Source organism: Neovison vison, chromosome 13, assembly GCF_020171115.1.
Source record: "Neovison vison isolate M4711 chromosome 13, ASM_NN_V1, whole genome shotgun sequence".
Classification (NCBI taxonomy): domain Eukaryota; kingdom Metazoa; phylum Chordata; class Mammalia; order Carnivora; family Mustelidae; genus Neogale; species Neogale vison.
This window is the reverse complement of record NC_058103.1, coordinates 72,971,936-72,999,903: the sequence shown is the minus strand read 5'-3', so window position 1 is coordinate 72,999,903 and position 27,968 is coordinate 72,971,936. Positions and strand designations below refer to the sequence as shown.

The window sequence follows — 27,968 nt, the reverse complement described above, 5'->3', positions numbered from 1 at the left end:
AGAGGCAGGGCCTCCCTCCACTTGGGAGTTCTAAGAGCTCTTGGCAGCAGCGGCAGCGGGAAGAAAGGGGCGCAGGCAGAGTCTGGCATTCATGTTTATTCCAGGCTGTCAAGAGGGAGGTTCCTGATGCTGTGTCACTCCTCTTCGAGCAGTTTTTGCTGAGAAAGGAATAAAAGGTGTAAGGGGGCAGCTGGCAAGAGGGAAGGAGGGTGTGGGGAGGAATCTCTGGGGCTTTCCAGGGCCTCAGGGGGCTGCCTTGAGAGGATGACATTCTGGCCTCAGGGACCTTGGTTCTCATTTAGGGGTCTTTGTACTTTAGTGGGAGGGGCCAGGCTTTCTTCAAAGGTTTCAGTCTATATGGGCTGCTTTGACCAGGAAGGGGTTTCTCAGGTACGGATGTTGTGGGACCCCCTGCCAAGTCCGCCATAATATAGGCTAAGGAGTGCCCATCCTGAGGGGCACTGATGGTGGCAGGTGTGCTGACATGGCCACTAGTGAGGCCCAGCCAAGGGACCCACCTTGGCGCCGATGTCGCGGCTCTTGGCCCGCAGCTTGTTGACCTGGGACTCGGCGATGTCCGCCCGCTCCTCGGCCTCATCCAGCTCGTGCTGCACCTTGCGGAACTTGGACAGGTTGGTGTTGGCCTGCTCCTCCTGCGGGGGTCCGGACACGGGGAGGAGGAGGTGAGATGCAGCAGGGTAGGTTGGGGGAGCTGGAAATCCCCAGCCTTCCAGTCTGACGGATTCCCTGTCCCTGAGCCAGGAGCTCAGTGCTCTCACCCCTCAGCTATGTCCCTGCAACTGCCTTGCTAAGGGTCTCCTGTTCCTGGCTTGGCACCTTCCTCAACTTGCCCAGCATTCAGAATCCTGCATGGCCACCCACTGCCCAAGATGAATGACATGCTGCCTGGTCAGTCCCATTCTTTTTTTTTTTTTTTTTAAAGCCAAGTGTTTTTTTTTTAAGATTTTATTTATTTATTTGACAGACAGAGATCACAAGTAAGCAGAGAGGCAGGTAAAGAAGAAGGGAAGCAGGCTCCCTGCTGAGCAGAGAGCCCGATGCAGGGCTTGATCCCAGGACCCTGGGATCATGACCTGGGCCAAAGGCAGAGGCTTAACCCACTGAGCCACCCAGGTGCCCTGGTCACTCCCATTCTGAACCGAGCTTCACTGCACCTGCCCAGCTCTGACTCTGCTGCTCCCAGCTGCCGGGTTTCCTGCACAAGTGTGTTCATCGACGCCTCACTTTCACACTTTACAGCCCACCCAGAGTCTTCCCCCACTGCCCTATGGCCAGGGCCTCTTCTAGGCCCAGTTCCACAGCCACCTTCCAGCCTCTAGCACCATGTGGCCCCGTGGCCTGCTTAGCAGCTATACTGTCTTCTGTCGGGTCTACCGGAGTATGGATTATAAGCAGGCTGTAAGCATTGCCTTTGCTTGCTCAGAGTGCCTGCTCCAGCTCTGAGCACACAGGATGCGTGAAACGTCCAGTCCCCATGCTGGGACTGAGGCCCGTCGATTCTCACACAGGGAGGTGTGTGGAGGGAGAGTGGAGAAAAACATGAACTCACCGCCTCCTCGGCCTGGCGCTTGTAGGCCTTGACCTTCAGCTGCAGCTTGTCCACCAGGTCCTGCAGCCGCAGCAGGTTCTTCTTGTCCTCCTCCGTCTGGGGGTGGATGGATGGGAGAAGCCAATTTGGGGGAGGAGCAAGGACAATCATTGTTCCCTCCCTCAATATGTCACTGTTCTCCCCAGGCCTTAGCTGCCCCTCCAACCCTCCGATGGGCCAGGTGAAAGAAGGGGCCTGGGGGATTCCATCTCTGTCTTGACTTGTAGGTCAAAGGGCCAAGGCAAGGTCCTCAGTCTGGATCTAGAAAGCAAAGCGGGCTGAGGCCCTAAAGCTAGAAGTGGGGCAAGGGGCTCCTAACCAAATGGAATTCCTTCATCCAAAAATATGGGGGCATTGGGGCTCCTCCAGTCCCAGCCTGGAGCCCCGTAGATGCTCTTGGCCAGTGGTCAGAGAGTGAGCCGAGAGGACAAATGAGGAGCACGGGATGAAGGGGGTTCTGTCATAGTCAGACCATTCTCATCTATCATATATATACTGTACTAGGCAGATTTGGGCACCAGGATCACTGGCTCTAATGTCACTTGACCATGTCTAGCTCCTCATCATTGCATGGACTAGGGTGCCACTCCCACTTATGTACACAGTACACCTGCCGGTCTCCCCAGCTGTATTTCTTTCTCAGGCCTCTCATATTCTGCTGTCAAACGGACCAATACCTCCTTTCCCTGCCCTTTCTTCCCGGGTGCACTGGGAAAATAACAGATCAAAGGCAAAAGCTCTGAGTTACAAAGGTGCAGGTCTTAGAACATTTTGGGATCATCTTTATCTAAGGTCCCACAAGTTCCATGGAATATCTGAGTCTCTTATTCCGAAAGTGCCATACTACATCCTCCCCTCTCGGGCTGGCAGAAAGATTCCATGGACGGTGCTAAAGCCTTCATGGTAGCACTTTGGGTTCTTAAAACAAACAAACAAACAAAAAAAGAAAACCCAAGGAAATGCTGGTTAAAAGAGCTTTCAGGAGGTAGAGGTAGGTTCTCCACTCACCAGAAAAAATCATGGACTCAAGCCAAACAGATTCCAGGGAGTGTGCAAGAAAATTAATCTAAAGACAGCATCTCAAGAAGTAGGTGCCAGCAAGTTGAGTGGCGCACCTGGACAGCGGCTGTGCCTGGGGCCCGTGAGGGTTGGGAAATGAGGCAGGGGAAGCACTTTCACATCCACTCTTTCCTGGCCCCCAGAGCAGCCCCCATGCCCGCACCTGGTAGGTGAGCTCCTTGATGCGACGCTCACTCTTCCTCATGCCCTTGATCGACTCCGCATTGCGCTTCTGCTCAGCCTCCAGCTCGTTCTCCAGCTCCCGCACCCGGGCCTCCAGCTTCTGCAGCTGCTTCTTGCCGCCCTTGAGGGCGATCTGCTCAGCCTCATCCAGCCGGTGCTGCAGGTCCTTGATGGTCTGCTCCATGTTCTTCTTCATGCGCTCCAGGTGGGCGCTGGTGTCCTGTTCCTTCTTCAGCTCCTCGGCCATCATGGCAGCCTGGGGGCAGGGGGGAGGTCTAGAAGAACAGGGCCCACGGCCCCTGGTCCCTCCAGGATCGCCATCTGCCCAGCCTGGTGTTTGTTTCCCGAGGCCCGCCCACCCGTGCAGCTGCAGGAGTTGGCTTGTCATGGCGCGGTGGCCTGGCCAGGATCCAGGGCCCTCGTTCCTGTCTTTAGTTGGGGGCAGGGGGGGAGCAGTCACTCACATCGGTGATGGCCTTCTTGGCCTTCTCCTCGGCGTTCCTGCACTCCTGCACTGCCTCTTCTACTTCTGATTGGAGCTGGGTCAGGTCTGACTCCATCTTTTTCTTTTGATTGATGAGACTGGTGTTCTAGATATAGGTAGAGGAAATGATCAATATATACTTTGTTACTAGATTCTACACCTTTAGCTGCAGAAAATTTAAACTAGTCATTTTTAAATTTTTTTATTGTTTACTTTTAAAGATGTATTTGTTTATTTGAAAGAGAGAGACTACGTGCATGAGTGGGAAGGGAAGAGGGAGAAAGAGAATCCCAAGCAGACTCTATGCTGAACACGGAGCCTGATGTGAGGCTCGATCCCAGGACCCTAAGATCACGACCTGAGCCAAAACCAAGAGTTGGAGGCTTAATGGATTGTGCCACCTAGGTGCCCCAAAAAACTAGTTACTTTTTTTTTTAAGTCTTGCTTTTGTTTATTCCTTGAGTATTTATTGTGTCATTGTTATTGTATATCCGAGGTTTTGTATCTGTTTTTCCTTTTCCTATGAAAGCAGATATGTTCTAGATGTTATATCTAAAATTACAGCTTTGAAGGAAGACTTCAAACCAGAAAGGACCTATGATTCTACTTCTGACATCTTTAGTGACGTGTCTCTTCAGGAGCATGAAAACATTCCAAGGAAAGTGGGAAAACTTTTTTTTTTTTACCAGGACAATATCCTAGAAATGATTGTAGTTACAGAAAGAATATAGTGGAGTGGGTGCCTGGGTGGCTCAGTGGGTTAAGCCATTGCCTTCGGCTCAGGTCATGATCTCAGGGTCCTGAGATCGAGTCCCACATCGGGCTCTCTGCTCAGCAGGGGGCCTGCTTCCCTTCCTCTCTCTCTGCCTGCCTCTCTGCCTACTTGTAATCTCTTTCTGTCAAATAAATAAATAAAATCTTTAAAAAAAAAAAAGAATATAGTGGAGTAAGGAAGAGGGGAGGGGGTCAGTGCATGACGTCATTCCCACATGTACTAGATTACAGAGAAAAGTCCCACAGGACCCTGCCAGAAGATGGGCACAAAAGCTCATGGCAGAGCACAGTTGGAGACAGGGTGTGTGAGATTGCGGAATGATGGTGCTCCCTTGAGAATTTGATTTGCGTATGGATGGCATTCGTGCTTCTTTAAACTCTCCAGATCTCCTCTTTACAGAGCAAAGGAGGCTGTCCTCTAGATCAGGGATGCCAGATGACAGCAGGCATGGCACGACTCGCAGACTTGTGACTTGGGTGGACGTCACCAACCAATCATGACATCATTAGCTTTGAAGTACTTGCCCTCTTCTCAAGGTAGCGTTTCCAAGAGCCCCCATCAGCAGAGGAGAGATGGCCCAGGAAACCGAGTGATTTGCCACCCCAGTTGGACACGCTCACTCAGGGCATCCGGTTCAGATCTTCTGTAAACGGGCTGGGCTCTGCCCCTTGGGGGCATCTCCGTGGGGTCCCGACCGCCTCACCTGGGAGTGCAGCAGCTGCACCCGCTCGCTGGTCTCAATGAGCTCCTGCTCTGCCAGCTTCCGAGAGCGCTCGGTCTGCTCCACCACGGCCCGCAGCTCCTCCAGCTCGGCCTGCAGCAAGTTGTTACGCCGCTCCACGATGGCGATGTTCTCCTTCAGGTCATCGTTGGCGTGGAGCGCATCATCCAGCTGGATCTGGGTGTCCTGGGGTGGGGTGGGGGAAGCATGTTGGAGACCTGCACCCATCCCATCAGGGCTTCCTAGTCATGGTCTGACACACCCTATGCCAGGTTCACAAACCTTCTCTGTCAAGTGTAGGGCCAGGGCCACAGCCCCTCCTCTGTTGTCTAGGTCAGGAGGCTGGGCTGGTCCAGGACATGCTTAGGGTCTGGTTCTCTTTCATCAAGCCTCCAAGCCCAGGAGGTAGGTGGCTCTCCCTTTCTCCTGTGTGTTAACCTAGGGTCCTCACCAGACCTGCAGGCAGCTCCCTTCAGGGAGTCCCCTACTCTGTTACCTTCAGATGGGCTTGGGCAATCTTCAGGTGCTTCTGGGACTCGGAGGCTGTTCTGTTGGCCTGGCTGAGCTGGATCTCCATCTCATTGAGGTCGCCCTCCATCTTCTTTTTGACCCGCAGGGCCTCATTGCGGCTGCGCGTCTCGGCGTCCAGGGACGTCTGCAGCGAGTCCACGACGCGCAGGTGGTTGCGCTTGGCCTGCTCCATCTCCTCGTCCTTCTCCGCCAGCTTCCGCTCGATCTCTGCCTTGATCTGGTTGAACTCCAGCTGTGCCCGCAGGATCTTGCCCTCCTCGTGCTCCAGGGAGGCCTGGCAGGGGGTGGGGCCAGAGGGTTGGAAGCGGACAGACAGGGCACGGGTGAGGATGGGAGGGAGGTCAAGGAGGTGCTGGGTATCAGCCAGGACTGTGGTTTGGAGAGGAAAGCCTGGGGAAAGACACAGGAGGTGGGACCTGCATCCCAGGATGTCCTGGGCTTCCTCAGTCAAGGAAAGGCCTTGGATGTCACCAGTGCCAAGACCCTCTAGGACTAACACCACACCATCCTGAACTTCTAAGTCTCATAGGAAAGGGGGAGGTTTTCATAACCACACACTCCAAACTTCATTTTTTTCCCCGGGTCACTTACCTTTCAGTGAAAAAAAGCTAGATGCCCCCAAATTCAGGGCCCTCCTTGGTTCTCTAAAAACGAACAGTAGCAATAGCAAATTGGGCAGGAGGGACACACGCATGTTGGAGACATGTATTAAATTTTTAAGTTTGTGACCTCATTTAATCTTCGTAACAATTATGCATAAATTCTTATTGGGTATGCACCATTAGTTCCATCAAAAATAAGAAAACTAAGGTACAGAGGGCTTAAGAAACTTGCCCAGTAACACAGCAGAGGTCCTGAAGCCAAGTTCCAAACTCAGATCTGCCTGATTCTGAAGCCCACACTCCCACCTACTGTCTGAGGGGTTATGATGATGATTGTATTTCAACTTTATAAACACGGTAGGTTTATAACCTTTCGGCCCATGATCACACGGTGATGTTTTCCTTGGTGGAGACCTTGGCTTTGGAGGCAGTCATGGTATTGGGCTAGTGGGCAGACTGAGAGAAGGGAGCTAATAAATTTTGTCTGGGGATGAGTATCACCTGCTGGTGAAGAAGAATGGGGAGTCAGAGACAAGAAGGGGTGGGTAGGAGTGGGTATGAAGTAGGGGTGAGGCAGGGCCAGGCTCACCTCAGCCTCCTCCAGGGCTGACTGCAGCTCTAGCTTCTCAGCCTCCAGCTGCTTGCGGACTTTCTCCAGCTCGTGAGCATTCTTCCCTCCTTCTCCCAGCTGCTCGGTCAGGTCGGAGATCTCCTCTGGGGGAGGGGCCCGGGCCGCTCAGTTGGGGGCTGCCATGTTCCCCCGATGGAGGACACCCCTCTTGGAGCCCCTTGGTGGCACCACACAAGGAGGCTCTCCTAAACCCCTCCCCGGCCTCTCCGGCCCCAGCGCACCCTGGAGGTTCTTATTCTCCCGCTTGAAGGTCTCCAGATGCTCCAGAGACTCCTCATAGGCGTTCTTGAGCTTGAAGAGCTCTGTGCTGAGGGAGCGTGCCTCCTTCTGCGAGGACTCCAGCTCGGACTGGGACTCCTCATACTTCTGCTTCCACTCGGCCAGGATCTGTGGGGACCCAGTTCACTGTACGCCCTCAGCCCCTCACCGCCACTGGTCCTCCAGGGCCTGCCCAGGCCCCTCTGCGGGGCTCAGCCTCCTCCCCAGCACCCCTTCCCCCCGTCCCCCAGGAGGAGGTCCCTGGCTTCCTGGTGATGCTGGCCTCCTTGCTCTGCCCCTGGTCGAGTCCCTCAGCCCGGGCCCACCTTGTCGAAGTTCCTCTGCTTCTTATCCAGGGCCGCGGCGGCTGCGTTGGAGCGCTCCACGTCCACCATCAGGTCCTCGATCTCATTCTGCAACCGGTGCTTGGTCTTCTCCAGTGAAGAGCACTTGGCGTTGACGGCCTCCACAGCTTCCTCAGCGTCCTGCAGCCTCTGAGCCAGCTTCTTCCTGCCCCGGGCAGTGAGCGTGTGTGTGTGTGTGTGTGACTCTACCTGGGAACAGTGGGCCCTGGGAACCCCCTCCTCCCTGGACCAGGGTGACCCCATCCTCCCTTCACCACAGCTCCTTGGGACCCTGAGCAGCCCTTCAGGCCCCGGGTCACCAGCCTTGAGGGACCCCAGCCTGCAGGTCGGAGGAGGAAATTGTCCTCCCTCTGTGTAGCGGCGTCTGCGTGGCAGCCTCCTCCCCTCCCCACGCCAGGCTGATCGATGGAAGCTCCTCTGACCAACAAGCTTTTTGCTCGTCTTATACGTGAGCATCAGGTATAACCCGAGCCAAAAGCTCATGCGTCACAGGAAGTGAGTCCGGGCCAGCCAGGTTCACTCAGAGGCCAGGATCCAGGCTCCCTTTCAAGCACCTCTATTCCCACCCCGCTTCCCGCCCCTTCTCCCACCCTCCTCAGATCCCCTTCCCGTGTCCATTCTGCCTGTCTGCCCCTGCCCGCCCCGCTGTCCTCTTGCTCCCTCCTCTTTTAGAATCAGGGTGGTGAGGCCCAGGACTCACTTGGCCTCCTCGAGCTCCTCGGTCCTCTGGATGGCGTCTGTCTCGTACTTGGTCCTCCACTGCGCCACCTCTGAGTTGGCCTTGGACAGGACGCGCTGCAGCTCGGCCTTGGCCTCCGTCTCCTCCTCGTACTGCTCGCGCAGGAGGTCACAGTCATGCCGGGCGGACTGGAGCGCGTGGGCCAGTGCGTTCTTCGCCTGCGGAGGGGAAGCACCGGGAAGAGGGCTTATCTTCCAGGAAGGTGGGAGGGAATGTGCCCCCCACCCCTGATCATTGTCTAGATCCTTTTCATATCCATGAACTTCGTCTGAACAAGCCCAGCCTCACTTGTTCAGGGTGAAGGCTGGTGTGGAAATCTCAGCATCTCAGAGCAGCTTTCCAGCTTGCCCACCCCACCCCTTGCCCATAAGGAAATGGCAATCAATGATGTTCAGGTGTGGCTTAGCTGGACTGTAGAGGAACCTAGCCTGTGGGGTGGGGGTATTGGGGCTTTCCGCCACAGACAGAGGCTTCTCTCCAGCCTCCAAGTTCCATTCATGGTGTTGATGTAATTTAACTACCCAGGGCTGCCATCAAGCCTGTCCCATAGCTGGGCCTCACCTTGCCCTCCTCCTCCAGCTGCCTCTTGAGGTCCTCTAGTTGCTGGGTGTAGGAGAGCTTGCCTCGAGTCATCTGGGAGATCAGTGCCTCCTTCTCATCCAGCTGCCGGGACAGCTCGCCTGGTGGTGGGAACAAGAGAGACTCTGTGGCCTGTGGAGGGGGCAACTGGTGCCTGACCCTGAAGCAGGCACAGGGCTGGTTAGGGGCACCCACCATTCTCTGTCTGCAGCTTGGCTCGCTGGGTGGTGAGGTCATTGAGGGAGCGTTGGGTCTCTTCCAGCTTTGCTCGGTACTCATTGGCCTGGTCCTCCAGGGTCCGGGACATCTTCTCTAGATTTGCCTTCAGGCAGTAAGGGACAACTTGTCATGGAGAAGGAGCTGAGTGAACCAGAGAAAGGAGGGGAGGACCAAGGTGGGGAAGCACAGGGCACAGAAAGCTGCTGGAGAGCGCAGTCTGAAGGGGGTGCATGAATTAAAGGAGGGAGGGTGAGGAGCGGTGGGGGGAGGCAGGTAGGGCAAGGGAGAGAGTGAGACAGAGAGCAAGGGGTGATGAAGGAGTGACAATGAGAAGACAGGGCAGAGAGAGTGGAAGAAAGGCTGCTGTGGGGGGAAGGGGGCGAGGACGGTGAGCAGGCCGCCCACCTTGGCCTTGATGATCTGCTCCATGTTGGAGGTGACATCGTCCAGCTCCAGCTTGAACTCGCTCTTCTCCTTCTCCAGCTTCTGCTTCACGCGCTGCAGGTTGTCGATCTGCTCGCTCAGCTCGGCCACGCTGTCCGCGTGCTTCTTGCGCAGGGCCGCCGCCGTGGCCTCATGCTGCAGCGTGGCCTCCTCCAGGTCCCGCCTCATCTTCTGGAACTCGGCCTCGCGCTTCTTGTTCATCTCGATCTGCACGGATGTGGCCCCACCGGCCTCCTCCAGCCGCTCGCTGATCTCCTCCAGCTCCCGGGACAGGTCTGAGCGCAGCTTCTCCACCTTGGCCCTGGCCGTGCGCTCGGCCTCCAGCTCCTCCTCCAGCTCCTCGATGCGAGCCTGGCCCGGGACACAGAGGGCTCAGACACACTGCCCGGAGCCCTCCCTTGGGGAGCGCCCACCCCACAACTCTAGAGCATTCAGGTTCCTCTAGGGCAATGGTTCTTAACTAGAGAAAGCTTTGTACTGCAGAGTGTAGTTGGTGATGTCTGTAAACACGTTTGCTTGCCATGACTTGCCATCTAGTGGGTAGAGACAGGGGGTGCTGCTAGACATTTCTGTAACACATAGACCATCAGTAACAATTTGGTCAAAGCTGAACCCTCAAGGCATCTAGGCTCAGTCTGAGAATCTGCAGCTCTGAATCCTAAGAATCTATGTTTGGATGGGGATTCCGAGATCCTATGAGATCCTGAATCTCAAAGATTCCACAGATTCATTAGGCTCTGCTCTACTAGACATAAGGCAGGAAAGCCCACACTTGTATCCTACAAATATTTGCAACAATATACCTTAATCTAATCAAAATTTTAGTAATCTTCCAAGTTAACCACACAGTCCTGTCAATCATATTCTTGACTTTCCAGGGTTTGCCATATTTATGTCTGGGCTCGGTTCCTCCTTAACTGTTCCCTTCCAGGCTGGGTGAGTGCGAGTGGGTTTCCCTTATCATCACCATACCCCTACCTCATTCTTTGGCCTTAGCCCTGGCTTTGACTAAACTGGGAGAATGTCCCATTTGTCATTTTGATCTGTTCCCTGACCAGCCTGGAGCAAAGGGGGAGCATTGATCAGTGGGATCCTTGCATTGGTGGTTGTGTACAGTGTTAATAGGATGCTTGTGGCTGGGTCCTGGGAGCAGGAGAGAGCCTCTCCTTGGGAGCCCCTGCTCCCGAGATGAAGGAGGTGGGACTGTGTGCAAGAGCCTGGGCAGGAAGAAGGAGGAGCCACAGCCTACTGCTAAGACCTGGTGAGGATAACAGCACTGTTGTTCTGGGTCTAGGAGCCAAGAGTTTGCCTCAACCCAGACAGAAGAAGAGCCTGGAGAATGTCTTCATAATCTAGCTAAAACCCACGAGGCAGGGCATAGCTCAGCAAGACATCCTTTTTAGTAGGCTTGTTTGCCTCCCTCAAAGAGCCCTGCTAAAATAAGACATCATTGCTTTAATGGGGGAAGGCCGGTGATCCCCAGTGCCAGATAAGGGCTGGTGGGGTCTCCAAGGCTATCTGGAGCTCTAGATACTGTCTAGAACCCTAAGCAGTTCCTGTATCTTCAGCTACCTCACCACTGAGCTCGCCATTAGCTGCACCAGGAAAAACTTCACCTGATTCTCCTTCAGTTTCTTCTGCAGCTGAAGGGCCAGTGCCTGCTCGTCTTCAATCTTACTGTTCAGCTGATTAATGTCAAATTCTTTCCTGGAGAAGAAGTGCGGGGTGGGTGACAGGTGCTCTTCCTTCCTCTGTACTCATTCTCTTCTCTTGTCAGGGCATGCCAAGACCAGCCCCCTCCCTGCTGGCCCAAGGGGTGAATGCAGGAGGGCCATTTGATCCCCTCATTCACACTGTGCCCAGGACAGTCATGGCCAGTGGGGCTTCAGCACCCTGTGCTCTAACTCCCAGGCCAGACATCTCCACTAGACCTTCCTGGCCAGCTCAGGCTCCTACTTCTTGATCTTTTCTTCCAGCTGCAGCTTGTCATTCTCCAGGTCCATGATGCTCTCCTGGGTCAGCTTCAGGTCACCCTCCAGCTTTCGCTTTGCTCGCTCCAGGTCCATGCGGACCTTCTTCTCCTGCTCCAGGGATCCCTCCAGCTGGTGGGAAGAAGATAATAAATGAGGTTTAGAAAACCTGAGATCCACAGTGTATGCTCCTCTGCTCCATTCTAAACTCAAAGTCCAGGAGATTGGAGGACAAGCCAGCAGAGAAATCCTTGCAAGCACAAAAAATTCTGAGCCCCAGTCTAGTGAGGAACTGCAAAGAACAAAGAGCCCCCAGGGGTCTTAGAAGTTGGTTTAGGTATCATAGAGTCCCTTGGCTATTGATATTTCCAGCAAAATCCTGACCTGGGAGAGACAAGCATGGTTCTTACTACTCACATCATCCACCTGCTGCTCCAGCTTGACCTTAGACTTAGTCAGTGTGTTGACCTTGTCCTCCTCAGCCTGAAGGTCATCTAGGGCCTGCTGGTGGGCCTCTTGCAGAGCCTTCTTCTCCTTGGTCAGCTTGGCAATGATCTCATCTAGCCCAGCCATCTCCTCTGTCAGGTTCTTCACCTGTGGATCAAGAACCCCATCCCCTTCAGGGTCAGAGGTCATTGACCTGGAGACATCTATGGGGATGTCCAATGCCAAGGACCAGAACCACACCATGGTCTAGGAATCCTAAGACCTGGGCTAGAGTCAGAAGGAGCTGCCCTCACCTTGTTCTCTGTTGCATGCTTCTCCTTCTCCACCTTGGCCAGCGTCAGCTCCAGGTCATCAATGTCCTTCTTGAGCTCAGAGCATTCATCTTCCAGCTTACGCTTCTTGGCAGTGAGCTCCGCATTCATCTCCTCCTCATCCTCCAGCCTCTCGGTCATCTCCTTCACCTTGGCCTCCAGCTGGATCTTGTTCTTGATCAGCTGGTCACAGCGCTCCTCTGCATCATTGAGGTTATCTTGTTCCTGGGAGAAGAGGACAGAGAGGAGACTTAGTGATCAAAGAGAGGAGAGATCCAACGTCTTAGTTCCTGGGGATGAGATGGGCTATAATCCAGGGGAGGAAAGGGGAGGAATGAAGAGATTGTCATGTGGCCTCACCGCCTGCACTTGGAGCTGGAGGTCATTCTTCTCCTGCAGCAGGGACACCATCTTCTCCTCCACCTCCTTGCGGCGAGCCTCTGACTTCTCCAGCGCCTCTTTGATGCGCCCAAACTCCTCCTTCATGTTGGCCATCTCCTTCTCTGTCTCTGCACTCTTGAGCAGCGGCTTGATCTTGAAGTACAGCTTCATCCAGGGCCAGTTCTTGACCCCCATGAAGGCCCGGATGTTCCACTGGATAACCAGCAGGGCATCCCTGGTAAGGAAACATGGAGGTAGGAAGGGACACTCTGAAAGGGCACTTCATAAACACAAAGCAGCTGCACTCAGCTCCCAGCCCATCTAAAGCTCATAGGCACCTGAGGGCTGGAGCCCTGTCTTGTTGCCTTGATATACACCCCCACTCCAACATTACTACACTGAACATGGAGTTGTTCAATAAATATTTAATCGAGTAATTCAACAATGGGCAGTTTATATCTTCCCTACTGGGGTATTACTAGTAATGAAAGCACTGCTCATAGAGTGTCTACTAAGTTCAGTGTTTCTAATCCCATAAGAACCTCAAATATTTTAAACACATTTTGCATGTAAGAATATCTATAGTATATATGTAAGTCATGAAGCATGAAACAAAATGACTACATATGAACCTGACAATCCTTCAAACAATAACTAGAGCATTGCCCGTGTTGGCTCTCCCTGTGGGATTTTCCTCGTCCCTTTTCCTGGTGCCCCCACCAGAAACAGCCACTATCCTGAATCTTGTGTTTTTCATTTCCTTACTTTTTCAAAACGTATTTTAACCGTATATGTATGTGTCTTTAAACAACATGTCACTATTTTTTTTATTATCTCTGAGTTTTATAAAAATTGCATTACACTGTATGTATCCTTCTGTGACTTGCTTTTGTTCACTCAATATGCTTTTAAGGTTCAGACACATTGTACCATGTGGCTGTAAGTCCCTCCTTCATTGCTTTATAATATTCCACTGAACAACCATACTATTTGCCCATTCCCCTGAGATGGAAACTGGGATCGTTTCCAGATCTTTGCTGTTTTGGTCAATGCTCCTGTGAAGATTCTTTTTCATCCCATGTTTCATCCCATGATGAAACATCCCATGGGATTCTTTTTCATCCCATGGATCTTTTTTCATCCCATTCATTCCCATTCTGTGGGAATGCACTTAGGAGTGGAACTGGAAGCTATGCAATTGTTAAAATTTTTTTGGGGGGGTGATCTCTATACCCAAAATGGGGCTCAAACTCATGATCTTGAGATCAAGAGTTGCATGCTCTATGGACTAAGCCAGTCAGGTGCCCCTACAATTGTCCATCTTTGAAAGATAATGCTAAATTGTTTTTCAGGGAGGTTGTGCTAATTTACCCATAAGTGGTGGGTCAGATTTACTGATTTTTGTCAAGCTCGTGTTTTAAAATGGTATCTCACTCCTTATGGGGAATTTTCTAGCATGGTAGTCATTTGCTCAAGCCAGCTAACAATTGACGAAGTCAGGGTTTGAACTCAGGTCTTCTGAGTCACACCAGTTAGCACTGCTTGTCTACCTTTTACACCCCTGCGAAAGCCTCACCCTTTCCGTTGCCTCACCTGCGCTCCACGATCTTCTTGAACTCAATGCGCATGAGCAGGCCCCGGGCTTGTGCCTGGATGCGGGTGATAATGCGGCTCAGCCTCTCATCCCGCATCTCCTCCAGCAGCCCCAGCAGCCCCGCCTTGAAGAACACCTGTGGGCCAGCAGTGGGTGGGCCGGGAGAGGAAAGAGGAGAGGTTGCTTTTAAGCAGTGTAATACCCTAGGAAAGAACTCAAGGGAGGAGACCAGTGACAGCTGGAGCTGGGACAGGGGCACTGGATGGTCCGTGGGGAGGGGGAGAAGGCAGTTCAGAGATGGTCCTAAGATGACTGGTAAAAGGGAAGGAGCTGTGAGGTGGGGACCCAAAGGACAGGAGAGGTCTCTCTGTAGTCAGCTCGCCTCCTCCCTTCCCTCACCTTGGTGTGGCCGAACTTGTACTGGTTGTGGTCAATGTCCAGGGAGCCCAGCAGCTTCTCTGCCCCTTTCCTGCTGTCAATGAACTGGCCCTCGGGGATGGCTGTCGGGTTCAGGATGCGGTACCTGGAGAGGGTGGTGCCCCGAGTCACTCACGTTCTGGACCAATCTGCTCTGCCCACAGCACTCAGGGCCACCTGTGGACTTGCTTCCCCACCAAGTCTGCCCAGGCTCCCTCTGCTCCCTGAGCTCTGGGGAGCCCCCATACCCACCTCTGCCGGAAGTCCCCGTAGAGGATACGGTTGGGGAAGCCCTTCCTGCAGATGCGGATACCCTCCAGCACACCATTGCAGCGCAGCTGGTGCATGACCAGGGGGTTGTCCATCACCCCTGCAGCAGGAGAGAGGGAGAAGGTGTTGGCCTCAGGGTAAGTGATGCCAAGTGCCCTCCCCAAACTAGACCCTTGCACATGGCTCACCTGGAGCCTTCCGTTCATTGGGGATGATGCAGCGCACAAAGTGAGGGTGGGTGGTCTTCAGGTTGGTCATGAGCTTATTCAGATTCTCCTGGGGGTGGATGAGAGTGGGGAGTCAGGAGCCACAGGGACCATCTTTTTGGGCCCTGGGCCCATGAGCCTGTCTCCAGAATTCTCCAGGGGACCAAGAGTTGACACGTCATTTATGATGTGAGTTCAGGATTCTATAGAATTTACATGCCCCAAATGACCATGTAGTTCTAGCTTCCTTCCTCCCCACACTCAGACAATCAGATTAGGGTAACACAGCCAAAGGACTGGACCTGTGCACCACGGGCCCCCTGGCATCTCTGAGCCCTTCTTACCCGGTGGAGGGCCGACACTGTCTGAAAGGATGAGCCCTTTTTCTTGCCTCCTTTGCCTTTACCGCTGTCCCCTAATAAGGAGAGAAGGGACGAGGAGTCAGAGTTTGAAAGCGAAGGAATGCTCGGGCAGGGTCAGGGCACTGCCTCTCACTAGCCATGTGACTTCACAAAGTGATTCTCCAGGTCTCAGTTTTTCCACAAGAACAGTGACTGCCTCTTTGGGACAGAGATTAGATACGCTTGCTTGCCACACCGTGGGTGCTAAAATAGTATGAGTGCTCCTCTCCCACCTTCTTCGAACCCCACCCTTCATGCTTGCATCTTTCTGAAGTCAGCCTTCTTCTTGTAGTTCTTCCTCCTCCTCCCAAGCCACACCCTTGCTCATCCTTCTCTGAAACGGACGCTCACCTGTGCTCCCAGGTGCTCAGTGATCCTCTCAAGGTTTACCGAGAACTCCCACAGGCACAGCTCTACGCTGGACCTGGCACAGCCATGCATGCCCACCTTCACTAAATTCCAGGTGTTCAGCCTTGAGGAGACTCGACCAAGACCCATAATACAGAATGGAAAATAACTCTTTCATAAACCAGCTGCAGAATGACTGCTGCGAGATCTCTTGACCCCCATCCCATGACTCACGGGATCCCTTCTCTCCACTAGAATCCTGTGCTTTGAAGCCGAGGGCCCCTGGTGCCTGGCAACTCCAGAATTGCTCTGGCCCAGGGCAGGGGCTGCCCTCTTACCGACATCAGCAGAAGCGTAGGAGGAGAAGAGGGTGGCCATGAGCTTGAGGGAGGACTTCTGGTACAAGCCCACCACCGTCTCGTTGAGTGGGTCTTTGTTCTTCTCCAGCCAGCCCAGGATGTTGTAGTCTACGGTGCCAGCATAGTGGACCAGGGAGAAGTGGGCTTCCTGCTTCCCCTTGACATTGCGTGGCTTCTGGAAGTTGTTGGACTTGCCCAGGTGGTTGTCATAGAGCTTGGCCTTGAAGGTCATGTCAGTGGCCTTGGGGAACATGCACTCCTCCTCCAGGATGGACATGATGCCCATGGGCTGAGAGCAGGGGGGAGTAGAGAGAGCATCACTGTGTGCACTTCCAGGTTTCCAGAGTCCCACACCTTGCTAGTGGAAAAGCCACAGCCCGGTAGATCTGACAGGCCACAGAGTGTCTGTGCTAGCACCTCTTGTCCCAATAGAGGATGCTCATATTCCAGGAATTAACCTAAATCCAATTCTATTCAAATCTGGCCTATAACCTCTTTCTGCCTCAGTGGACCTAGTGAAGAGCCCTATGCTCCCAGCCATCCTTCCATGTCCCAGAGGCCTTTTAACAAGCCCCTTCTTCTGGAAGGCTCCTTGCCCCAGGGACAGGTGTATTTCCGAGGTGCCAGACTCTGCCTAGATGAAGGGTAACAGTTCTTCAAAGGATGGTTAGAGGGATCCATGTTCTGCAAAAACATCCTGCTTTTGAGAGAGTATGATGGTTCTTGACTTTCCTTGGGGCAGGAATCCTAATGAGAATCTGATTAAACTAAAGATGTTTCCCTGGAAAAATGTATGTAAACACGTGTGTGTGTGTGTGTGTGTGTGTGTGTGTGCGCGCACACACACACACACACACACACACACACTTCCATATATTTTCAGGCAATTCTGAGACCTCTGGAAGAGCAGCACCTTGGATAACCACCCAGAGCTTCTGGGAAGCTTTGGTTTTCTGAAGGGCACTGGCTGGCTAAGTGAGGGAAGATGTTCCGGGCTCTGGTCTGTATCAGCAAAGGCACACTGAGACCTTCTGAAGCCAGCACTGGGAACCTCACACTAGCTCCCTTCTTGTCTCCTCTGAATCTATGGACAAGAGGGACTGAAGACCCTCAGCTATCAGGAAGAGGCTGGGAAGCCAAGTGTCAGATCCAAAGATCCTAGGGTCATCCTGGGATCTTTCCATAGATGATGCTTCTCATGGGCTGTCAGAGGGGCTCATTCTCCCTCTCCTCACTACGTCCCCTTCTTAAGACTTTGGGAGGTGACCACCATATGGGAAAAGGTCTCAGGTCCTGGGGAGAGGAGAAAGGAGCTCATCCCATGTATGCCCATGACTTCATGGTGGGTAGGAACTGGGTTTGAGAGAGGCTGGGGATTCTGGGGACTTCAGTTTCTTGGCTGTAGAAGGGATAGCACTGCCACTCTGTCTGGGATGACAGGGGACGGGGACACAGACAGCGGGGGAGGCAGCACCTTCTCAATGAGGTCGATACAGGCCTGCAGGTCCATGCCAAAGTCAATGAACTCCCACTCGATGCCCTCCTTCTTGTACTCCTCCTGCTCCAGCACGAACATGTGGTGGTTGAAGAATTGCTGCAGCTTCTCGTTGGTGAAGTTGATACACAGCTGCTCAAAGCTGTTGAACTGTGGGTGGGGGGTGGGGGCTGAGCGGGTCAGGCCTACAGGAGTCTGAGCAGCCCGTGTGGTCTGCCCTGGCCGGTGCCCAAGCCCAGACAGGGCTGTGGCCAGGCCCCTGCCCTGTCTGGTGGGGGAGGGGTACTCCTCTGGAAGACAGGACGAGGCATCTGTTAACCGCTGAGCCCTGCAGCCTTTCCCGAGACTGGTCATGATGGTCACAGGTGAGAACAAGTGAGTCACCCTCCCCTCCCCCCACGGCACATGTGTGCCTAGGCTCCACCACTCACGTCGAAGATCTCGAAGCCGGCGATGTCCAGGACCCCTATGAAGTACTGGCGTGGCTGCTTGGTCTCCAGGGTGGCGTTGATTCTCGTCACCATCCAGTTGAACATCTTCTCGTACACGGCCTTGGCCAGGGCCCCAATGGAGTAGTACACCTGCTGGACGCTCTGCCCCTTGGTGACGTACTCGTTGCCCACTTTCACCCGAGGGTGGCACAGCCCCTTGAGCAGGTCGGCTGAGTTCAGCCCCATGAGGTAGGCGGACTTGTCGGCATCTGGAGGAGAAGGAAAGAAGTCAGCAAGCGCTTTCGGCAGACCCTCATTCTTTCCCTGCTCTGGGCAGGGCCAGAGACCTTCTGAAGCATTGGTTCAGCTGTCCTCACTAAAGAGTTGCATATCCAGGCCTGGAAGGGCACCAAGTTGCCAGGGGGCACGTAGTCACCAACATGCAGAGTCCGGCTGGCGCCCAAGCCTCCTCCTCATCTGTGCAGAACCTCCCACCACCCAGCAGTTCCTGCTGCCTCTGTCTGTAACGTCTGCTTGGTGCCCCCAGTCTGGGTCATCGAACAGCACTGCTGTGAGCACCTTCTCACGTCTCCAGGGCACAGACTCTGGCTGACGGAGATGGGCCCTGCTCCCTGCCTCCTTTGCTCCCATCCCCAGATCTGATCCAGGACTGGGCCTGTTCCATTCTGGATCCATGCAGTGACCAACTTGATATTAAGGTTCCTAACAGCAAGGCCCTCCCCACCCCCACCGCAGCTCTCCACCTGTGCCATCCAACATATGATCTCTATTTAGAAGAAATGTATTTGATTCAATTTCAAGAGTTTTGTGATAGCTGATGACTTGCTCTCATGAAAGCCAGGCTTGGCATTTTGATCTGGAGAGATACAGAGAAGGGGTCCTTGAAGGTAGGCTAAGAGGAAGGTTCTTGGGCATTTGTCTGGCCCTATTCACACCTTGACATCTCCTTCTCAAAGAATTCCTACAATGGCCCCAGAGTGAGCTAGGAAGGACTGTTGTTCCATTTCACTGAGGAGGAAACTGAGGCCCAGTGAGGTATGCAACATGTTAATGGCAAGCTATATCCTGACTCCTGGCCCTTACCTCCCAAACAGTACATGGCACGGGCCCTGAAAGGGACCCATCCAAGGGCTGGGCAACCTCCACATACACACTAATGGCCAGGATGTGCAGAGCTCAGAATCTGTGCTTTTCTGAGCTTGGCTGAGTCTTGAGCCTAGGAGGAGACATCCCAACTCACTTCTGGTCAGTGCAGCTGGGGTTGAAGAGTTGGCAGGATTGTAGGGGGCCTCCCTGCCTGCCCGTCTCTCACATATCCTTGTCCCTCCCTGGCTCTCACCCCATCCATCTACCCCACAGGCCTCAGGTCCCCAGGAACCAGCCTGTCTGGGGACAGTGGTTGACCTCTGACTAGGCTCTAATGAGGAGAAAGCCTGGAGGTCGGGCTGGATGGTGGTGGGGCCCTGCCCCTGGGATGAGGTACTGCTCTCTGACCATTTGCTTCTCATACTTCTGGCTTCCTCCCACTTTCTCCATCATGGTCCTAATTACCTTAATAACCTAGGTTGTCAGCCTAGCTCTTCAAGAATTGTTGAATAGCACCACTTTGGGACCCAGCATGGGAGACCCTGCTCCCAGTGGACGATCTCCTCCTGACAGGTGAACACCCAGAACCTGCCCCCACCTTCGGTGCCATCTGGCTCAGCTTGCTCTTCCCGCTGCTTCTGCTTGAACTTCATATTCCCGTAGTGCATGATGGCGCCCGTTAGCTTGTAGACTCCAGCTTTCTCCTCGGAAGTAAAGCCCAACACGTCGAAGGCGCTCTAGGACAGAGCAGGAGAGGCAAAGAGGGAGGTTGGGTTGGGTGGTGCAGGAAGCCTCGGGAGCTCTCATGTTGCCTCCTCACTCACATCTGTGGCCATGAGCTCCTCGGAGTCATCGATGGAGGCCACAGACACCTCTCCCTGAGACACGAAGGCGTAGTCGTAGGGGTTGTTGGTGACCAGCAGCATGTCTGTCCAGGCAAGGAGCAGGGCAGGGGACAAGGGGACAGGAGAGGGCAAGGGATGGGCAGAGAGGGGTTGGGAGGAGGGTACGGTGGGGTTGGGGCAGGGACAATGAGGAGAGGACCAGGAGCAGGGAGAGAGGACAGTCAGCAAGGACCATGCAGAGAATCCAAAAGACATGAAAAAGTAGGCAGGGGACTGGGGAGGGAAGACAGTGGGAGAATGACACCTGGCAGCAGGGGAGGCATGAAGAGGAGAAGGGGAAAATCAACCAAGAAGAGGAGAAGATACATGACAAAGAAAGAGTGGGGAGAGAGGCAAGAGGAGACCCAGGCAGATCTAAGATGGGGAAGGAAGAGAAGACCTGAGTAGACTAAAGGAGGAGGGAGGGGAATGGGGACAGGTGAGGAGGAGGAGGACACCCACCCTACCTGGGGAAGGCAATGGGGGCATTGAGGTATAGACAGGCTCACCCAGAAGCTCCGGCTTCTTGTTGGACAGGATCTGGTAGAAGATGTGGTAGTTCCTCTCGGCCTTCAGCTGGAAGATCACCCGGGACTTCTCCAGGAGATCTGAAGTGAGGAGAAGGGAGGAAGGCAGCAGATAAGGATGGGGAGAGAGTTGATACAGCAAATGGGTGTAGATTAGGGGAGAAAGGCTCTTAGAACAAAATGGAGAGAGCCAGGGGAAGAGGAAAGAAGGTGGAGAGGGAATGTTGAGTTAGGGTGGCCCAGCTAGGAGAGAAGGCAGAGGACACAGAAGGGCATGTAAGACTCCCTGCCACACTCACAGGTCTCTATGTCTGCAGAAGCCAACTTTCCAGTGGCTCCAAAGTGGATCCTGATGAATTTCCCCTGCAGGTGGATGGGACAAAGAGTCAGAGAACTGGCCAGAAGGGACAGAATGGAAATCTTGGACCTCAACACATCCCAGAAAGCCCTGGGTAGTTCTGGGAATGTTAATGACCTCTTTGGTGTCCCAGATTAGTATCAGTAAAACAGGGAAAAGTATACCCATCTCCATATTACTAGATATGTCTGAGAAGAAACAACAACACAGGAATGAACACAGATACAATCCCTCCTGTTTGTTCCTCTGGTATGATGTCATTAATCCTTTCAGTGACCTGCGAGGTAAAGATTACTACCTCTGTGTTACAGACAGAGTACCTGGGACTTCGAGAGGTGCAGGGACTTGCTGGGCAGGTGGGCAGCTGGGGAATTGGCTCCAGCACCTATGATCCCTTCCCACTCCCAATGTGGAAGAGCGCTGGAAAAAGTCATGTGGAAAATCTAGAATGTGCCTCAAATCAGCTCCATTACTTGGCTATGGAATAGCTCTGGTGACTCTGGGTCTCTTTTCTTGAGTTGTCCGATCTCAGAGAGCCGGGCTGGGTCAAGAGGGTTTAAGAGTGTGTGTGTGTGCACAGCGCACGCTTGTTGATATCCCAAAACCCAAATGCAGGATGATCACCTGGGTGCGGTGACTGTTGAGAAAACGACACCCCCCACCCCGCTTTCCTTGTCCAGGCCAAAAGAGGCCAGTTGGCAGCTGTCAAAGGCACTCACAAAGCGGGAGGAGTTGTCATTCCGGACGGTCTTGGCGTTGCCAAAGGCCTCCAGGGCAGGGTTGGCCTGGATGATCTGGTCCTCCAGGGTGCCCTGTGAAGGCAGCAGAACCCCGAGGGTTTATCTTCTGTCCACCTCCAGCAGTGGGGAGGGCAGGGGGCTATACCGGTCCTGGGCGATGGGGGTGGGGCTGGATGGATGGCAGGTGGGTCTCTGGCTCCAAAGGGCCATATTCAGACATCAGAGTGTGTGTCTCCTTCCAGGAAGGTCTTGAGTCTTGAGCATTGGGCTCAGTGGTGCTGTATCCACTGTTCCCCAGGGCAAGGCTAGGGGTCAGCTGGGTCACTCTGCCCCCAGGTCCCTCTGCTGAGCCTGTGGCCCACCCCGTACCTTGTTTGCACTGGCATTGTCCTTCTTGCCACGGTCACCTATGGCCGCGATGCTGGCAAAGTACTGGATGACACGTTTTGTGTTCACAGTCTTCCCTGCACCGGATTCTCCACTTGAGGCAAGAGGAACCCATCAGAATCCAAGATTTCCCCTGTGCTCCATTTGGAGTTCAGCCCACTGCACCCTCCTCCCTCAGAATCCCAGCCTTCTAAATTCCTCTACCAGGGCCCAGGGCCCTGCAGAATTTGCATATCATTGTAGATCACTCCGACACACCTCTGAGAGCCCAGCTCCCTATACTCCTTGCAACCAAATTTTTAAACCTTTCCTCCCCTCTGCACCCCCAGGAATCAGCCTGGGTCCCCCCCCCCAAGTCCCTATGTAGGTGGATGGCATTTGCTCACGTGATGAGGATGGACTGGTTCTCCCGATCTGGAAGAGAAAAGAGGAGAGGCAACATGGTCAGGTCCATGGGTACAGGCCTGAGGGAACACGGGTCAGGGCTGTCAGGCCCACCTGTCAGCATGTACTGATAGGCGTTGTCAGAGATGGAGAAGATGTGGGGCGGTGCCTCGCTCCTCTTCTTGCCCCGGTAGGCGGCCACCACCTCGGCGTTGTACACTGGCAGCCACTTGTAGGGATTGACAGTGACGCAGAAGAGGCCCGAGTAGGTCTGGAGCAGGAGAGGGAACAGGCATGAGGAGCTGGAAGGGGATTCCTGGGTCAGGTGGGGACAGGCAGGGGAATCCCTGGTCACCCAAACTGGCTCCTCTCTTCCTGCAGCTGACCAGGGGTAGGGAGGGGGCAGAGGGGAGCTGGGCTCCCTGGGAGAATCCTGACCCCTCGCCTTGAGAGAGTGGTGCTGGCCTACTTTGTCGTCCACCCAGGGCTGGCTTCCTGTCATGCACACTCACATAGATCATCCAGGCTGCATAGCGCTCCTTGAGGTTGAAGAGCACAGCAGGCTCATGCAGGAAGGTCAGCATGGCCATGTCCTCGATCTTGTCAAACTTGGGCGGGTTCTGCTGCAACACCTGGTCCTCCTTCAAGGTTACAGTCTGGGGAGGGTACACAGACAGGGATGACCGCACCCCCACCTTGACAGTCCCTGCTCTCCCGCCTCACGCACTTACCTCCTCCCAAAACACAGTCCGCAACCTCGATCCCCCAGCTCTCCTCTGACCAGCACCCAAGCCCTGCCCCACGCTTTCCCCAGATGACTTAGAGCTCACTGTGCCTCCCATCCCAGGGTCTCCGTGTCTTGCCGGTGCCCCAGGGCTTGTGCCCATGAGCAGCCCCTTTCTGTCCCTGCTTCATGCACCTAGCGGCAAACTTGGTGGGGCTGGCAGCTGTCCAGTCTGGGCACATACCTTACCCTGACTCCTGGGGGCACTGCTTGTGGGCTTCAGTGGCTCAGGGCAAACCTTGCCCCGCTGGGAAACATCTCTACCACTAACCTATAGTCCCCATTGGTCACCATTAAGGTGGTTCATGTGACACCAGTCACTTCGCCATGCCCTAAGATCTTCAGACCCTGCAGGTAGGTACTCTGGTATTGTTTCTGGACAGTGGAGGAAGCTGCGGCTAGAACAATTAAATGGTTTACCAGCTTGGTAGACAACCAGCGGCAGAACTGGGACCAGAGTCAAAGACCCAGCAGGTTGTGACCTGTTATTGCACACCTCGTTGGGACCCAACATTCAGTCGGCAGGTCTGAAGACAAATGGTGTGAGCCGCTGCTAGTGACCAGTGACGACCCTTACGGCTTGTGAGAGGAAGCAGGTACTATGGACTTCTGAGCACTAGTCACTAACCCCAAGACTGAGCGTTCAGCTCAAGAACTCCTGCTTTTTGTGTTCATCTGGTTCTAAGAGTTTGCTCTTGGTTTGGGTGAGGTGAATTTGGGGGAGCTGGTCTGTGGAGGAAACTGAGGCACAGAGAGGTGGGGATATGCATACAAGAATGAACTTTACTTGAGGCTGTGCCTCTGTCTTTTTTATCTCCAGGACCCCACTGAGGCAGACGCCAGTGCAGGTTCCGCCCACCTCCCGGTCCCAGCATCTTTCCTAGCGAAGAGCACGCACCCCTGTTCCACTGCTTGGGTCCATCTGAGAAACGTCAGAGTTCACACCCAAGTGCTAAGTTCCTCGAGGGGTCATGTCTGGCACTCCTACTGGCTTTAACTCTTCTCCCAAGCCCTCAGCTCCCACAGCAAGTGGCCTCACCCTTGCAACCCCCCACCAAACCTTCTCTCCCTTTCTCTGGCACTATGCCCCACACACCTTGCCATTCTCTGTCTCAGCAGTGACCTTGCCTCCCTCCCGGGACAAGATCTTGGCCTTCACAAACTCCTCCTTGTCATCAGGTACGAAGCACTCAGTGCGGATGTCAAAGGGTCTAGTCTGGGCCTCCAGACGTTCCTTCTCTGACTTGCGGAGGTACTGGGCTGCCGCCCCAAAATCGGCCATCTGGGCATCGGTCATTTTGGTGCTTCCCTGCACTTGAGACAGAAGGGCCAACTGAGACAGTGGCACCTCCTCCCGTGCTCTGCATCCCCACTCCCGGCCACCCCTCCTCACCACCTCTCCCTCTATTCCGCCCTACCACTGAGGAGACCCTGGCCTGGGTCCCGTCCTCCCCGTGCTTCAGGTTCTCCTTCCTTTGCCCTCTGACCTGACGCAGAAGGAGACTCTCTAAGGGTCTGCACGGGCTGGAATTGGCTGGTGTTCTGAGGAAGGGGAGGTTCCGAGCTGCCTAGAGGAGAGACGGGGGCCCCGGTCCAGCAATCTGGCTCCCACGAGAGAATTGGAGTGGTTCTCACCTGGTTATCTCTTCACGGAGAATCCTGAAGATTCTGGACCATGGGTGGAACCACAGAGACCCAGGTGGGCAGAGGGAAGACCAGACGAGGAGAGAGAACAGTGGAGAAGGGTCATCGGGGAGAAGTGAGCCAGGAGGATCGACCCAAAGAGCCGGACGCGCAGGACCGACCGAAATGGGGAATTTGGAAGAGGCAGAGAGCCGGTAAAGAAAGGATGCAGAGTTGGTGAGAGCGCCAGGGGTGGACAGGGAATCAGAGTGGGAGATAGAGAGAGGTGAGCAGATGGGAACACACATGCACGCCGACAGGAAGGTTGGGCCAGGGAGACAGACAAAGAAGGACAGGAGTGACAAGTGTTGATAAAGACCAGGAGATAACATAAAACCAGACAAAGAGCAGAAAGCTATCCAAGAAGGGAGGAAGATGGAGGGCAGAGCATGGAGGATACAGAAAGTGGGGGACAGCAGAGGCAGGAGAAAAGAGTTTCTCAGAGGAGAAAAGAGTTTTCTGGGTTTTCCTTGGGAACCACCCCTCTGTCGGTAGGAACTTCCCAGGGTTGGGCAAGGCAGTTCTAGCAGAACCCTTGGGTCTCAGACCAACCTGTACCCCACTCCCCGAGGTGGGGGCTCCGGGGACTGGACGCAGAGTCCACCAAACTCTCTCTTACCTGGTTCAGAGGAGTGTCTGTCTGTCCTGGGGGAGCCTTCTCCTTTATATCCTGCTGCTCCCAACCCCTGCCTAAATTTGGAGTCCTTCCGGAGGGACCCTCCCTCCCACCTCTCTTCCCTCCCGACTCCTCCTCCCTTGATCCCTTGGCTCTGGAGGTGACAGGAGGACAGCAGTGCCTCTAGATTTGCCCATGAAAGGTCTGTCACCCTAGCCCCTCTGGCTCTAGGGCCTTTTTTTAGTCCTTGGGCACATTCCTTTCCTCCAAAGAACTGATGGGCAGATAGTAGGAAGACAGGACCTTCTCGCACAAACGCCCCTGCCTGCCAGGCCCTTACCTTGGTTATTTTTAACCTGGAGGGTGAGCTGAGCACACTGGGCTAAAGTCACCTTCTCCTGCAGGCCAGATGCTGTCCCCTGACCCCAGCTACAGGTTTCCCACTCTTCTACCGGTTTCTACCCTGGCCGGTCCTAACATACCCCCAGGCTGGGAACATCTGTCCACCCTCTCTGACCTGAGGTCCCATGGTGTTAGGGGCTGGGAGCTGGAGCTGGGATGCCCAACAAGGGGAATCTACTGCCCAGCTCCATGACTCAGTTTCCCTTTGTTAGAAAACAGATGTGTGTGCTGCCCTCTCCCTGCACAAACGCAGTGTACCTGGTTTCCTTCTGGTCCCCAGATCTCCAGGCAGGTATTCTCCTGCGAACTTGAGGCTGTGCTGCTTCAGGGGCATATCTGGAGCCCCAGCCCCTCCCGTGATGCTCTTGCTGCAGTGGCCACTCTCTGTCCTCTCAAAGGAGAAGGAATTCTCCCACACCAACCACAAATTCACACTCAGACCCACGGTCCACTATCTGCCCCTATCAACTTGACAACCGCATGTCTGGACGCATTCCTAGCCACACACATGCAAACTTTTCACACTTACACATTCATGATCACAGATTTTCCCACTTGCAGTTAGGCACACCGACACGCACATTTGCACACCCACATTCCCACATGGAAGTTTAACCCTCCACTGCTCCTGGTGTGGGACATGGGATTGGGAGGGGGTAGGGCAAGGCAGGAGGCATTAATCCTGGCCTGAGGGAGGAGGGGGTGGGGGTGGGGGGGCTGCTCCCTTCCGCCTCTCCCTCTCTGGGCTGCCAGAGGGTGCAGGTGCTGCTCTGGCTGGCTGGGGCGCTTGGCAGGCCCAGGGATTTACACCAGCTGGGCCCCAAGCTCTGCATTCCATGGGGTGGGGGCGGGGTGTTCTGCAGTGCATGTCCCCCTCCTCAGGTAGAACTCCTGTGTCTTCTCCCAAAGCTCCTGGGGCTCCTACTCACATGCCCTTTCTTGCCTGTGTCCCTGAGTGCCCTAGGCCCTCAAGGCCCCCCTCCCTGGCCTCCAGTGATGCCACCTCTCAGAGGCAGTAAGGTGTTTGGCCTTCAGCAGGCCATGCCTGGTATGACTAAGTGGACATTGTGTTCAGGAAACAAAGCCAGACTCCCCTGCTCTGGCTTTCCCCCACACCCTCACACGCAGGAACACTCTCTCAGCTCCCCCCTCCCACCCCATCCACTGTCACCTCTCAATATAGCTCTAGAGTGTGGAGGTGGGTAGGACAGACCAGGGTCAGTTTCTCTGGGTAGGAGAGGTTTCCATTAAATATGTGGCTTCTCCCCCAAGGTTCCCAACTCCCTAGAATTCCTCCCCCACCCTGCACCACCACTGCCCCATTACTGGACTCGGTAACATGCATCTGTTTCAGCAGATGTGTACCCTATACCCAGTGTCGTTGAGGGGGCAGGGACCTGCGTCAGCCCCACATCCACATCTCATGCAGGTACATACACCAAAATGTTAGTCCCCCAAGGGATGCAGACCACCTGTCCCCAGCTCCAGGTCACTTGAGGTCCCGGCGTGCAAGCTGGGGGGTTAGTCCTGTGCGTCAGTGCCCAGTTCTCATTGCCCTGGGGAGATGATAAGGGGCTAAGAACACCAGGTCAGATTGGGTCAGGTCCCGCCGACAAAGACCAGGCTCTGTCCTCAGGGAACCCTGTGTTCTGAGCTGGCTGGTCTCAGCAGAGGTGGAGCGGCAGCTGAGCAGCAGGCAAGCCATTCCCACTGCCTCCAATGGAACAAGGAAGAGGGATGAGGTTAAGTTGATTCCAGGGTTCTGCCCCCCTGTCTGGTCCATTTCCCCTCCTCTTCCTTCCCATAGGTCCCCTCCTCACCGTGGACTCTCACATCCATCCCTGCATTCCATCCTCCCTCAGCGGTCTCTCATTGCGCTGGAAGATCGGGACTGCAAGGGCACAGGATGGACACTCCTGCCACAGGTGAGGGGACACCAGGTTGCCAAGCTGTGCCAGGCTCTCTGGATCTCTGTCTGTCTCTGGCTGACCTCCCTTTCCTTCTGCCCAGTTCCTTGCCTCAAAGCTGGGCTTGGCCTCTGAGTCTCCCTGGCACCTGATTTCTATCTGTCCTGGGGTCCGATATGTGGACGTTTCCACGAGTCTCTGCTTGCTCTCAGCCCGACCTCTGCTCACCCTCTGCCAGTCTCATCTCTGCCTCTGTGTCCTGCTCCGGGGTCTCTGCCCGCCCCTCTCTAACACTACTCCTGGCCTTGCTGATTTTCCTCACATCTGAAGGTGACCCAGGATTTCTTTACTTGCCAGGTG

General features: G+C 54.5%; 1 protein-coding gene across 1 annotated transcript; it reads right to left on the bottom strand.

Moving 5' to 3' along the window:
* Positions 1-81: 81 nt before the first annotated feature.
* Positions 82-24,297, bottom strand: LOC122893148 (myosin-6). The gene is made up of 37 exons (XM_044229991.1): positions 24,097-24,297; positions 22,729-22,872; positions 22,331-22,487; positions 22,219-22,246; positions 21,815-21,926; positions 21,425-21,517; positions 20,647-20,710; positions 20,330-20,428; positions 19,761-19,864; positions 19,535-19,673; positions 17,830-18,098; positions 17,378-17,548; positions 15,883-16,192; positions 15,140-15,210; positions 14,778-14,865; positions 14,572-14,689; positions 14,302-14,425; positions 13,902-14,038; positions 12,288-12,543; positions 11,910-12,152; positions 11,587-11,763; positions 11,156-11,301; positions 10,816-10,906; positions 9,161-9,550; positions 8,732-8,858; positions 8,519-8,637; positions 7,919-8,115; positions 7,180-7,363; positions 6,817-6,982; positions 6,554-6,678; positions 5,328-5,636; positions 4,814-5,017; positions 3,316-3,441; positions 2,832-3,107; positions 1,571-1,666; positions 519-653; positions 82-158 (listed from the first exon to the last, which is right to left on the bottom strand). Exons 1-37 carry the CDS (start codon positions 24,295-24,297, stop codon positions 135-137), a joined length of 5,820 nt encoding a protein of 1,939 aa, XP_044085926.1. The 3' UTR covers positions 82-134.
* Positions 24,298-27,968: the final 3,671 nt, after the last annotated feature.